This window comes from Octopus bimaculoides, chromosome 25, assembly GCF_046866305.1.
Source record: "Octopus bimaculoides isolate indiv1 chromosome 25, ASM4686630v1, whole genome shotgun sequence".
Taxonomy (NCBI): Eukaryota; Metazoa; Mollusca; class Cephalopoda; order Octopoda; family Octopodidae; genus Octopus; species Octopus bimaculoides.
The window spans coordinates 15525282-15539761 of record NC_142952.1 but is presented as its reverse complement, the minus strand read 5'-3'; the positions used below and the strand labels follow the sequence as shown (position 1 = coordinate 15539761).

The following is a 14480-nucleotide window of genomic DNA, read 5'->3' as shown; positions in this document are numbered from 1 at the left end:
CAAACATCAGAAAGTAACAAATTAGAATAAAACACAAAACAGAACAGAGTGTGTAGGTATATAGGTGTGTGTGTGTGTATACATACACACAGACAGATTAAGGCTACCATCGGTGCTCATCTCCATTGTGGATTAAAATTGTTAAGGGCTTTCTTAACATGAAACCAATGGTAGCCTTAATCTACAGATAGAGTATATGCGTGCATATATATATATATATATATATATATATATATATATATATATATATATATATATATACACGTATAATTCTCAGGATCAGTCATTGTGAGGGGAAGGACTAGATGTAGCAGTTAGCAAGTCTGGGGGTGTGGACACAAAATGGAGTGGAAGAGAGAAAAATAAAACAACTGCTTGAGTAGAAGTGAGATCAGACCAAATAGTTTCAAAGAGCAGAGGCTACTGTAGTAGTAGTCATAGGAAAAAGAAGAAGAGGAGACAGTGATATAGAGATAGAATACTTACAATGACATTACGAATTATTCCTGTCTGGTGAATGAGGCCAACGTTATCATGAATGTCCTTCACTCGAACCTCAATGTCTGGGATATGCCAGTCACTCATTGTTTGGTCAATGGCTACAAATGAATCATCATCATTATTATTGTTGGGTTTCGTTTATGGCCACATCATTTGGTTCTGTCTCCCACACATAATTCCACTGTCATACAGCCTCACTATCAGACAACATCACATCAAGATTTCCCACAAATGTTGTATACAATAACATACAATAGAAATATGAAGCCATACCCATGTACAAATTTATCAGACAATATCACATCAAAGTTCTCCTCTCAACACAAATGCTGTATACAATATAACATACAACAGAAACAGGTAACCATACACACATGCACATATTGGTTATGAAATAAATGAATGATGAATGATGAAAATATTGGTTATGAAATGATGAATGATGAAAATATTGGTTATGAAATAAATGAATGATGAATGATGAAAATATTGGTTATGAAATGATGAATGATGAAAATATTGGTTATGAATGATGAATGATGAAAATATTGGTTTGACTCACCTGCTCCAGGTGTTTGTGGTGTATAAGGTGCGACAGGTGTCATTGGGCTGTAAGTTGATGGTGAAGGAGAAGGTGTAGCTACGTAACTGCCAGGTGACGGAGAGGTTTGGTAGCCAGACGGACTTGGGGTTCCAACGTAACCAGCAGGGCTTGGTGTGGCTACAAACATCAAGAACAAATACAACTGTAATTCCAGTACAACCATTCACTCAATAACATAGAAACCAATAGAAATAACAACTGACCTTGATAACCAGAGGGTGAAGGTGTCCCTTGATAAGGGGAATATGTCCCTGGTGTCTGAGGAGTAAATGGTCCCATTGGACTTGGAGTGTCAGCATTGTAAGCAGGTGTCGCAGGAGTACTCACAGCAACATAATCTCCGGGGGAGGCAGAATCTTCAAACGGGTACTCAAAATCATTTGTCCTAAACAATAAAGAGACCACATGTCTTATACATCACATTTATTTCAATTTAATGCCACTATATCATCATCCTTTAATGTCCGTTTACCACGCTGGCATGAGTTGGATGGATTGGCCAGAGCTGCCAAGCCAGAGAGCAGCACCAAGTTCCAGACTCTTTTGGAATGGTTTCTACAGCTGGATGCCCTTCCTAATGCCAAACACTTTACAGAATGTACTGAGTGCTTTTAATGTGGCACTGACATGAGCACTCACACATGGTGCCAGCACAAGTGCTTTTTATGTGGTACTGGCATGTAAATATATATATACATGTACACATACGCATGTGTGTGTATATACATTTATGTACAAGTCTAAAATATACAGTAACTGATTAATTACTTTCCATAAGTTCCAACTAAAGATTATTAATTACACCTATTAGACTCTCGCCCCATTATACCAGATGAAGGCAATCACCTAACATAACAACAGTTTTCTTTATTTGTAATGAAACTTAAATGCACACGTGTGTGTACATACACAGTGTTGTGATGACAGCTATTTGCATGAGACCTAGATACTTGTAGAGGTGCTTACTTTGAGGTTGAGCGGAATAAAGACGAATATCCAAGTAAGTAGACGGTCAGTCTGACAAAGATATGGCTAACTGAATTAGTGATATACAATTAAACAGAGACAGCCATATTTGAAACTGGGACCCATGAGTTGATGGTCCAATACTATATACACTTCACCATCTTGGTGGCACCTTGGCCACACCAAGGCCTTGTGAGTACATTTGATAGACAGAAACTGAAAGAAGCCTGTTGTATATGACGGGGTGTTGAAAAGTTCCTGGCTTTAAGAGTATCATAAAAGGCCTGGTTGGAGGCCCAACCTTCCGAGTTCTTTTACAGGGCTTAGAAAAACTGAAGGACCGCTGCAATAAGTGTGTGAATCGGAGAGGGAAATATGGAGATATCATCATCACGTCCGTTTACCCTTCTGGCATGGGTTGGATGGTTTGACAGGTCTGGAGAGCCACTGGCTGCACCAGGCTTCAATCTGATCTGGTAATATTTCTACAGCTGGATACCCTTCCTAACGCCAACCACTCCAAGATGTAGTGGGTGCATTTTACATGCCACCGGCACAGGAGCCAGTCAGGCAGGCCTGGCATTGATCATGCTCAGATAGTGCTTTTTACATGCCACCAGCACAGGAGCCAGTCAGGGGGCACTGGCCACAGCTACGATATTCGTTTTACTCAGCTCAGCAGGTCTTCTCAAGCATATCGTATCACACAATGCATCAGAGGTACTCTTAACTGGGCCAGACATGCGTGGCTGTGATATGTTGAATAAAATTATAATTGACTGACTGATCGTCTTCTATTTTTTTTTTACCCAAAGCCAGAAACTTTTCAGCATCCCTTCGTGTGTGTGTGTATATATATATATATATATATATATATATATATGTACGTCTGTATCTGTCCCCAACTACCGCTTGACAACCAGCGTTGGTGTGTTTACATCCCCGTAACTTAGTGGTTCAGCAAAAGAGACCGATAGAATAAGTATCAGGTTTTAAAAAAAGGACTTGAGGTCGATTCATTCAACTAAAATTCTCCAAGGTGTTGCTCCAGCATGGCTGCAGTCAGAATAACCGAAACGAGTAAAAGAATACATACACACGAACACACACACACAAATTGTAACAACACACACGCAGAGCTATATATGAAAATGCCAAAAGGAACATTTTAATATAAATGTTTCCAAATAGATTGAAACAATATCAATTTGGCCAAGCTGGAGCACAGCTATGTTGACAACCTCTACTTATTTATGTCTTAATAACCCCCTTTGGTCGTGAATGACCATGGGACTGTCCCTAAAAAGTTCCCCTCCAAGGCACAAGTCCAGGCAAGGTCAGCATTTGCCCATGTATACCAGCTCCCACCTCTCCACACCACCGGTGTTATTCAAAGGAGAGGCAAAGGGGCCGATACAGCTTGGCACCAGTGATGTCGCAACTCGTTTCTAGAGCTGAGTGAACTGGAGCAACATGAAATAAAGTGTCTTGCTCAAGAACCCAACACACAGCCCGGCTTGGGAATCGAACTCACTACATTATGATTGCGAGCCAGATGCTCTAACCACTAAGCCATCTGACTTCGCATTATTTCGGTCTTATTCTCTCCACAAAGGACTGAACATTCAAATAGATTCACACAGTTTACGTAAATAAGGGAAACACATTACCTCGAAGGAGTGTTCGGGTTGGCAGGATCCCAAGCACTGGCCCCACCACTGATAGGAGTTCGACTGCCTTCGTGAAGAGGTGTCTGGGCACCATAGTGCGGTGTACGGCTGCCATCACCATAGGATGGAGTTCGGGAGGCGTACATTGGAGTACGTCCGTAGGAGGAGCTTCCAGAACCAACTTTTCTGCCCCTGAAAGAAAAATGAAAAACTATTTAATCATCATCATCATCATCATCATCGTTGTAAATATCAAGTTTTACTGTAATACCAAATCAAACTCCAAAATTCTCAGCAATGTACATGTCTAGTTGTATGTATGAGCTGTAATATATGTGTGTGTGTGTGTAGACACAAACACATTACATAGATATATATTTGATTATATATTAGTGTGTATATAATTTTTTAATATTTTATCTATACATTTTCGTGTGCCAGTATGCATATGAACGTTTAAGTATGTACATATGTATAAGTATGGATCTGCATGTGTTGCACACATTTCATTATGCTCGTGTATGTCTATATTTGATGTGTGTGTGTATATAGTATGTGTACATGTATAAATGTATAAGGCATGTATGTACAATGTTCTCAATATTGTTATATCTAGCCAGCCATTGTTCTTTGCTGAGATAACAGTAGTTGTCTTCTCTCTTCCTGATGTTATGAGAGTGAGGAAGTGAAATAATTACCCAGAGATGCCTTCTGCTTAAAAACATAGTTGGGAATCAGCATAATTAATGCAGTAAACTACATACAGTAAATCAGGGGCTAACAATGCAGTAAACCAAGAAATTTTTTTATCTAAATTAAAATTACATATATGTATCTATATAAGTATGTATCTATGTGTGTGTATGTGTAGTGTATATATACATAATTTTTCACGTCTGGCCACATAGCCTTTTCCGTTTGTTTTCCTGTCTTGTTTTTTGTCCGCCACTACATTCCTCCATGGCACAGGTTTAATTTGTGTATACAAATTTAATTTGCGGTCCATGGGAAGAGCCGTTTTAACGATGCGTCCTACCCAACTCTTCGAAACGCCGGTGTTAAAACGGGGGTAGCTGATGAAGGAAAATGTTCTCTATGTGGCTTGTGTGTTTTCTGTACTCTGGTTATTATTATTTTCTTGTCTACGTTTGTTTGCAATGTCCTGTACCCAGATATGTACCTATATATACAGGTAGACGTAGGTATGCACATACCTGTACGTATATATGCATATACTCATTTATTATTTGTTAAATATATACACACTATATATTTACTAATACTCAGCAGATTAAAATTAAGAATCATAATAAATATTTCCAAGGTTCTCAGAGGTAAAAATATTCCTGAAATCAAAAGTAAATATCTGTCACCAACCAAAACCCCTTTTTATAGGAACATACCGGACATAAGTGAGACGTGTTCTGTCGACCGAAATAGTTTTACATGAAGCATGAAGCTCAACACGTGCAGTTGACTCTGTGGCATCCTTCACTATACCAATATAACCTGAAAGGAGAAAAAATACAAAGTTGTTATTATAATAATAATAATAATAATAATAGTCTTCTGATCTTAACTGATTTGATGTGTTATCATGTACATTGTTTTGTCTTGATGTAGAAGATGGGCTGCAGCAAATATTCTGCTCGGTACCACAGTTTTGCTTGCAAATTGCTTGATCTTAACCAAAGGAATATGTCCCTTAGTGGTTGACGATATGTGAAGAAGTAGTGGGAGAGCATTTGTTGAGAGGAATTCTTTGGGGGTTTAAATAATTCGCCTCTGGAAACATGGGTGTTTTATTCATCCATCCTTAAATAACTCTTATTCAGAGACCTTTTGATCAGGATGGGCTACTCGACCTGAAGAAAATTCTAACTAGGCCCCCACCTGCAAGGTCATATGCTGTTCATCTTGATTTGAGGTCATCATGTCATGCACACATGGTTGTGATGCATGTGCCTGTATACCCTTATCAGACGGGAAGTTATGATGAGTATATTGGGTTTCATATATTTCTATCCCAGTGTCACTTTGACGGTATGTGCTGCTCTCTTACTCAATAATAATAATAATCGTTTAACATCTGCTTTCCATGGTTTGACTGAGGACTGGCAAGCGAAGATGCTGCACCAGGCTCCATTCTGATCTGGCAAGGTTTCTACAGCTGGATGCCCTTCCTAACACCAACTACTCAGAGTATAATGGGTGCTTTTGACATGCCACCAGCATGGGAGCCAGTCAGGTGGCACTGGCATCGACTATGCTCGAATGGTGCTTTCTACATACCAGTCAGGCGGCACTGGCATCACCCACAACTATGATTTCACTTGATTCAACAGGTCTTCTGAAGCACAGCATATTGCCCAATAATTGAAGGGTACTTGTAAACGGGCTGGTTATGCAACACTGGCATTGAACATGGCTACGATCTCACGTGGCTTGCCAGGTCTTCTCAAGCACAGCATATTTCCAAAGGTCTCGGTCGCTTGTCATTACGTCCGTGACGCCCAATGTTCAAAGGTCATGCTTCACCACCTAATCCTGTATCTTCCTAGGTCTACCTCTTCCTCAGGTTCCCTCCACTGTTAGGGTGTGACACTTTTTCACACAGCTATCCTCATCCATACGCAACACATAACCATACCAGCGCAGTCGTCTCACTTGCACACCACATCTGATGCTTCTTATGTCCAGCTTTTCTCTCAGGGCACTTACACTCTGTCGTGTATGCACACTGACATTACACATCCAGTTGAGCATACTAGCTTCATTTCTTTCAAGCTTACACATGTCCCCAGCAGTCACACCCCATTCGCACACATGCAACATACAGTCTACTTTTCATTCTGAGCTAGAGGCCCTTTGTCACCAGCAGAAGTAGGAGCTCTCTGAACTTTGCCCAGGCTATTCTTATTCTAGCAGCTATGCTCTCAGAGCAACTACCCCTGTTACTGACTTAGTCACCTAGGTAATGGAAGCTATCAACTACTTTTAGTTTTTCCCCGTGGCATGTGATGGAATCATTTTCTATACATCTATCTTGAGTGTTTATTTCCCCTGTGCATCTGCCACACGTAAAAACTATCTTCCCAGTTAACCTTCCTTTGATATTGCTACACCTCTTATGTGTCCATAGCTTACGCCGGGTACATCTGTCAAATGTAATGCTTATTTATTCACATTGTATTGTAGCTTTGAGATTTCGATGACAAGATATATTTTTAGAATGACATGACTGGATAAGTATAAGATACCATATCTGGGCAGTTTGAACATAAAACAGGTGGAATATTCTGAGTGAATATGGATGGTCTAAATGCTAAAGGGTTAATGGTATATATTCATCAGATTTCTAGCTACATGCTCATCAGTTTAAACTCCAACTATCACTAAGTGTCATATTCTTGTATGTCGAGGTAGTTCCAAGTAGGAGTTGAATGAACTAAAACCCTATATTTCTAAACTAAAAGTCATTTTTCTCCAGTATACAGATGACGTATGAGAGACATCCACGAACAAGACACACACTGGCCGTTTGTGGATTAAACTAATTCAGATGAGATTAATTATTCAGAAAAAGATAATCTTTATTAACAACATCTCAAACATTTAATGAGTGAAAATGTTTTAGATAAAAGAATTGTCAAAATAATTGGATCAATGCTTATCTATCTTTTATTTTTGACTTCATCATCTTCGTTTAACGTCCGCTTTCCATGCTAGCATGGGATGGATGATTTGACTGAGGACTGGTGAACCAGATGGCTACACCAGGCTGCACCAGGCTCCAATCTGATGTAGCCATCTGGTTCACCAGTTTCAGTCATTAGACTGCGGCCAGGCTGGGGCACTGCCTTGGAGAATTTTTAGTCAAATGAATCAACCCCTAGTACCTGTTTTTTTAAAAGTCTAGTAATATTCTATCAGTCTCTTTTGCCAAACTGCTAAGTCATGGGCCCTATAAACATACCAGCGCCGGTTGTCAAGCGGTGGTAGGGAACAAACACATACACACACAATGGCTTTCTTCAGTTTCTGTCTACCAAATCCACTGTCAGGGTTTTGATCAGCCCAAGGCTATAGAAGACACTTGCCCAGAACCAAGTGGTTGCAAAGCAAGCTTCTTACCACACAGCCACGCCTGCACCTATACATGAAATATACTGTAATTAGGTCTTAATGAAATATATACTAATTAGGTCAGAGAATAAATACCTTTGAAAGGTCCTTGGATAATGCGAACAGTTTCGCCGATGAGTTCACGATCTCTCCTCATGAATGCTCCACGCCCATTACCTCGCCCTTGAGATGGTGTCGCCGATGGCCCTCCACCAGGATGAGATGGACTAGAAAGATGGGGTGACATGGGAGGCAATGCTCCCAGTGTATTCAGGCTTGAATTGCTACGCTGTAAGATAAAGAAAAGATTAGAAAATATAGGAAATATGCATGATAAAAATATAAAACAGAAATAGATGGAGTTAATTGATTAATGCTGGATATAGATATACAGCTTGCCCATCTATCTATAAACATAGAAAATCTACCTGGATATGGTATAAAAACACAAATATACTAGCAGTTGGGTTAGGTTCTTGAATCTATTGTGCACCTTCCCTTTACAATGTCCATTCCAATACTGAATCAAAAGAAATAATTAACATCAGGAGTGGCTGTGTGGTAAGTAGCTTGCTTACCAACCACATGGTTCCGGGTTCATTCCCACTGCATGGCACCTTTGGCAAGTGTCTTCTACTATAGCCTCAGGCCGACCAAAGCCTTGTGAGTGGATTTGGTAGATGGAAACTGAAAGAAGCCCGTCGTATATATGTATATATATATGTGTGTGTGTGTGTATGCTTGTGTCTGTGTTTGTCCCTCAACATCGCTTGACAACCGATGCTGGTGTGTTTACGTCCCCGTAACTTAGCGGTTCGGTAAAAGAGATCGATAGAATAAGTACTAGGCTTCCAAAGAATAAGTCCTGGGGTCGAGTTGCTCGACTAAAAGGCGGTGCTCCAGCATGGCCGCAGTCAAATGACTGAAACAAGTAAAAGAGTATATTTAAACATTGTTACATGTTGTTGGGGTCGCCATCCAGGACCTTCCCATCATTTATTCAGGCTCAACTGATTTAGAACGTTATCCAATGTGTCCAGCTTCTATTTTATCCGTCTAGCATTTAGATTACTCTGCTAAATGTAATGCTAATTCATTCACCTTGTTTTGTATAGACCATGCAATAATCTTGCAGCCTCAAGATTTTGATGATGGGATTGTTTATGCTTAGAATGACACGGTAAGACAGGTGTGATAGGCTGGATGTGGCCAGTTTGAACATAAAATAGGTAGAATGTTTGGGCCGGATATGGCTGGTTTGAATGCAATGCTAAAGTGTTAAAGAGTAGGTTGGAGTCCTGAAGGACAGTTGACTGCTATTTTTAGCACTGGAACAAATTTTGATTTTCCTCCCCAATTCATGTTCTCAGAATTCCTTTAATACTTCACACCATGAATGGTTTCTTCAACACTGTATCTTTGGATCACATCCCTATATTTGTTCGTAGGAGTGGCTGTGTGGTAAGTAGCTTGCTTACCAACCACATGGTTCTGGGTTCAGTCCCACTGCATGGCACCTTGGGCAAGTGTCTTCGACTATAGCCTAGGGCCGACCAAAGCCTTGTGAGTGGATTTGGTAGGTGGAAACTGAAAGAAGCCTGTCGTATATATGTATATGTGTGTGTGTGTGTGTGTGTGTCTCCAACATCGCTTGACAACCAATGCTGGCGTGTTTACGTCCCTGTAACTTAGTGGTTTGGCAAAAGAGACCAATAGACCAAGTACTAGGCTTACAAAGAATAAGTCCTGGGGTCGATTTGCTCGACTAAAGGCGGTGCTCCAGCATGGCCACAGTCAAATGACTGAAACAAGTAAAAAAAAAAGAGAGAGTAAAGAGTATACATGGACCACATCTGTATCTATTCATTATTATTGGATGGATGCCAACAGCTTCATAAACAAGTGCAGGTCCTTCACAGTGAATGGAACATGTGGAAGACATGGGATGAAGTACTGAAGGACGACCTCAGGACACTAAACTTTTTAGACGAGATGATAAAGGATCAAAATACTTGGTGCCTTGCTGTACCCAGGAAGATTCATACTCCACAGCAGAAGTGTTAAGGTCGCTTCCCCAGTGAAGAGGATTGGGCTGGAAGAATCCTGTGCTGGTGGCATATAAAAAGCATTCATGCCAGTGTCATGTAAAAGCACTTATGCAGTGCCACATTAAAAGCACCCAGCACACACTATAAAGTGGCTGGTATTAGGAGGGGCATCTAGCTGTAGAAACCATGCCAAAACAGACTGGAGCCTGGTGCAGCTCCCCAGTCTATTAGATCTGGTCAAACCATCCAACCCATGACAGCATGGAAAGCAGATGTCAAATGATGATCTTGATGATGATGATGGTGGATCCCACCACCGGATTTCAATAGTAACTTGATCCATCAATCTCAAATACCAGATTTCAACATCGGATATTTCCAGCAATGACCTGTTGAGAAACACATCAAGCCAGACCCGTTTACCCTATCTATTTCTAATCAAGTCATTATTGTCTTATGGTGGACAGAAAGTCACAGAAACCAACCAACTCACTTACCCTTGAGCCACCTGCAAGGGTTAAATGCCGGGTCCGACAAACAAAATATCCACCATTGTCCGTCATCATTCGAGACATTAAGAAAGCAAAACTTCTGTAAAGATGCTTTATTTCTCCTTGCGTACCCTGTAATTAGAAGACATTAACATTAAAGACAATGTTAAACCACTTCCATGTGTATGTGAGTACACACACACACACACACAAAATATTTCCTATATTTAGAAATCTATAAAATATATATTGAACAACATAAGCATTACAGATTCTACAGACAGCTGGATATCTGGAAGACTAGAAAAACAGTTTTTATACTATATAGTTAAATGAAAAACCTTGTATTTAGTTATTACATCACACTATTTATCTATCTAGGAAGAAAGAAAGAAAGATAGATAGATAGATATGTTTCTTTATTAGCCACACAGGGCTCAACACAGAGGGGACAAGGTACAAAGTAGAGCTTTTCGTTTTGGGAAGAGGAAGGAGAGAGAAAAAAAAAAGGGATCGTAAAGTGAGAGTGAAAGAAAAAGATAGCTAGATAGATAGATAGACAGACAGACAGACAGGTAGATGGCTGGATGGATAGAAAGATAAGCAGGCAGATAGATAGATGGATAGACAGACTGACAAATGGATGGAGGGATGGCTAGATTGATGGATAAACCTTAATGCAAAACATTCATTACAGTACACATACAAACACATAAGACCTAGTATAAATTAATTATTACACCAAATGTTTTATACATCTTGTATAAAATAGGTAATGTATAAAAATACTATTTTATGAAATATTTGCTATACTACAACAATACAGAGAATATATGATACATTAACACTAATACTTCAATTTATAAGATTTATATTCTCTAAATCATTCAACACAAGCTGGAGTTCCGTTTATTTTTTGGCATTTGTATAATGCTTAATGAAATAGTTTTCTAAATCGAAAAATTTATATCAAATTTTATTTATCACATTTTAATTACAAGGAAATAATATAGATACAATGAAATATTTATTGTCTATGACACAATACAGATAATATAAAATACTTACTAAATGTGAACCATCAATAACTTTAACGATATCCTTAACATGAATATTATTAGATTCAGAGTCTAACGCCACTGCATTACGGGTGTCTCGCTTCCTGGTTACTGACTGTGGTTTCACATTCAGCACCTGAAATAAAAAGTAATCGTAATAATAATTGTTTCTTATTTCTCTATTGCCCACAAGGGGCTAAACATAGAGGGGACAAACAAGGACAGACAAAGGGATTAAGTCGATTATATCGACCCCAGTGTGTAACTGGTACTTAATTTATCGACCCCGAAAGGATGAAAGGCAAAGTCGACCTCGGCGGAATTTGAACTCAGAACATAAAGACAGACGAAATACCGCTAAGCATTTCGCCCGGCGGGTTAACGATTCTGCCAGCTCGCTGCCTTAATCGTAATAATAATTGTTTCTGACTGGTACTTGTCTTTCTTTGTACACGATGAAATTAAGGTCACAAACAAGTGCAAGTAATTAAGGTAAATTAGATAAAGGTAAGATAGCACATCAAAGACATGACTTATATTGTAATAAATATAGGAAGTGAAATCTTAGAATAACAAATGAAGGTTAATATCTTACCTTATCAAACATACTTAGTACTTGAAAATTCTCTTTTTCAAGACGGACAATCACACCAACTTTCTGTGGACTGAAATGGAGAAAGCAACATATGAATGTACGTGGTTGTGGCTAACTTTGGGATTTTCTGTAGGTGATTGGTTTATTAAACAGTTGACTGAATGAAGAATAAATAATACCCAAGATAACAAATGGAGATCTACATCTGACTGGGGGGCAGGCATTGGCTGCTGTCACTCAGCAGAAAAAAAAATTAGCTCAGAATTAACACAAGAGCTAAATCATGGTCAATGCTGCACAGTAGTGACACCATCTTGTGTTCAAACCATCAGATGTATGTCTAGTCAGATGTTTGAGAGAACTCCAAAGAAACAACTGATTCAATAAAAATCAAATATATACAATTATATAACGATGATGATGATGCTATATCATTATGGTTCTATATAAATAATGATGATGATCATAATATAACATAAATTCCTATTTTCTGATAACACAAAATTGGTTGTTTGTTTATATGCATAACATTGGCACAAATAACATGGGGGCCATCTATAGGTGCAGATATGGCTGTGTGGTAAGAAGCTTGCTTCCCAACCACATGGCTCGGGGTTCTGTCCCACTGCATGGCATCTTGTGAGTGAATTTGGTAGACGGAAACTGAAACACGCCCGTCATATACGTGTTTGTGTGTCCTCACCACCACTTGACAACTGGTGGTGTTGTGTTGTCATCCCTGTAACATAGCAGTTTGGCAAAAGAGACCAACAGAATAAGTACTAGACTTATCTTTTTTCAAAATTACACACCTACTAATTGCTGGAAAATGCTTGTAGAACTATGCCAACCAAATAGATTGTGATAAACAAAGTAATGGTCTCCGTCTAAAGACACAACACAAAAGGTATAACAAGGTTTGAACTCATGCTATTCTGCTTTACTGTGAACCATGTGTGAGGAGATAGCTTTCACCACAGCAACGTCCTTCTTCACTGTTAACCACCCAGCTTGTTAATAAGCTCAACAATTGAGAGAAAGCCAGACATTTTCACTATGTAATCAGTAATCCAACACCTTCTCCAACAACTATATTGTGCTATGACAAATATAATTAATCCAGCAAGAAAGAATATGAAATTTGAATGTTATTTTAATAGATTTATAAAATAATAAATAACTTTTACAAAGGACTTACTCTAACTGTACAAGATCACCAAACTGAAATTGTCCGAGAGTGTCAACTCCAGTGGCCATATCAGTGCAAAGTTGAAGATACTCTGGTAAAACTTTCAACTGAAAATAATAACAAAAATGGTCTTATTTTAAAGAATAAGAATGATCCTTAACAATGGCAGAGGATAAATTTAGGGAGGATCCTGACCACCCCCATGTGACCAAAAGTGGACTGGCGCATTTCAATAAAATAAAGAACTGTCAGGTTGACAGCAGTACGGCTGACAGTGTTGATCGTCTATATTGGCTACTGTGTGAGTTTAATATCATAACTACATTTGGAGTAGTACCGAGTGAATTCTGTGTGAACATATTAATTCTGAAAAAGGTTATTCTAGATAACCATATCCATGTAGAAATGATCTAATTATAAATCTCATAGAGAGACATAAGCAGCAATGTTACGATAAAGCAGTTGTTTACTGTCAACTTAACGTGACAGACCCATTAAGGGAATCATACTGCTGCTATTTAGCCCTAGTATGATTCCCTTAATAGGTCTGTCACATTAAGTTGACAGTAAACAACTGCTATATCCATTTATTTATTTGGGTAATACTATTTTTACACCCAATCTGCACAACTCACATCATAACAGATTAGTTAAATTGATCAGAATTCCTGACTAGAACTTTATTGACTCCTAAAAGGATGAAAGACCAAAATTTGAGCAGGATTTCAACTCAAACAGTAGAGAGCCAGAAAAAAGTATGTCAAAAAAATAATTAACCCTTTAGCATTTAAAGAGGCCATATCTGGTCCAAATATAAATACCAGTTTTATATTCAAACTGGCCAGAGCTGGCATTCCACACCTACCCTACAATGTCATTCTGAAAATAAACAATCACATCATTGAAATCTCAAAGCTACAAGATAATGCATGATTAATTCAAAATAATGTGAATAAATAAACACTACATTTGACAAAGTAACCTGAATGTGAAAGTGTTAATGAAAGGTAAACAGAAATAAAAAGGAATGACTCACCTCATGCATGGTCAAATCCGAAAATAAAACAACCATATTTTCTTCAACTCTTACAATTAATCCAGTATCGTTCTCATAACGTCCGCCAATCACCTTTACATGGTCCCCCATTTTGAAATGTTTGCGAAGTTCGTGTGCTTGAAATTCTAATGGATCCTGAACAAAGCAATGAAATCAAATGGTTTGAGACTTATTTA

At 38.7% G+C, this 14480-nt stretch overlaps 1 protein-coding gene across 4 annotated transcripts in view; it reads right to left on the bottom strand.

The window, feature by feature from the left end:
* LOC106881540 (transcription elongation factor SPT5) overlaps positions 1–14480 on the bottom strand; it is a 47080-nt gene that overhangs the window by 1328 nt on the left and 31272 nt on the right. For all 4 annotated transcript variants that reach the window (XM_014931964.2, XM_014931966.3, XM_014931965.3 and 1 more), the window contains exons 15-25: positions 14284–14439; positions 13257–13354; positions 12059–12128; positions 11474–11599; positions 10412–10537; positions 7963–8155; positions 5145–5250; positions 3742–3933; positions 1309–1490; positions 1064–1222; positions 487–599 (exon numbers count right to left, since the gene is read on the bottom strand). In XM_014931964.2, the coding sequence (XP_014787450.1) occupies positions 487–599; positions 1064–1222; positions 1309–1490; positions 3742–3933; positions 5145–5250; positions 7963–8155; positions 10412–10537; positions 11474–11599; positions 12059–12128; positions 13257–13354; positions 14284–14439 (1521 nt within the window). The remainder of the gene's footprint in view (positions 1–486; positions 600–1063; positions 1223–1308; positions 1491–3741; positions 3934–5144; positions 5251–7962; positions 8156–10411; positions 10538–11473; positions 11600–12058; positions 12129–13256; positions 13355–14283; positions 14440–14480) is intronic.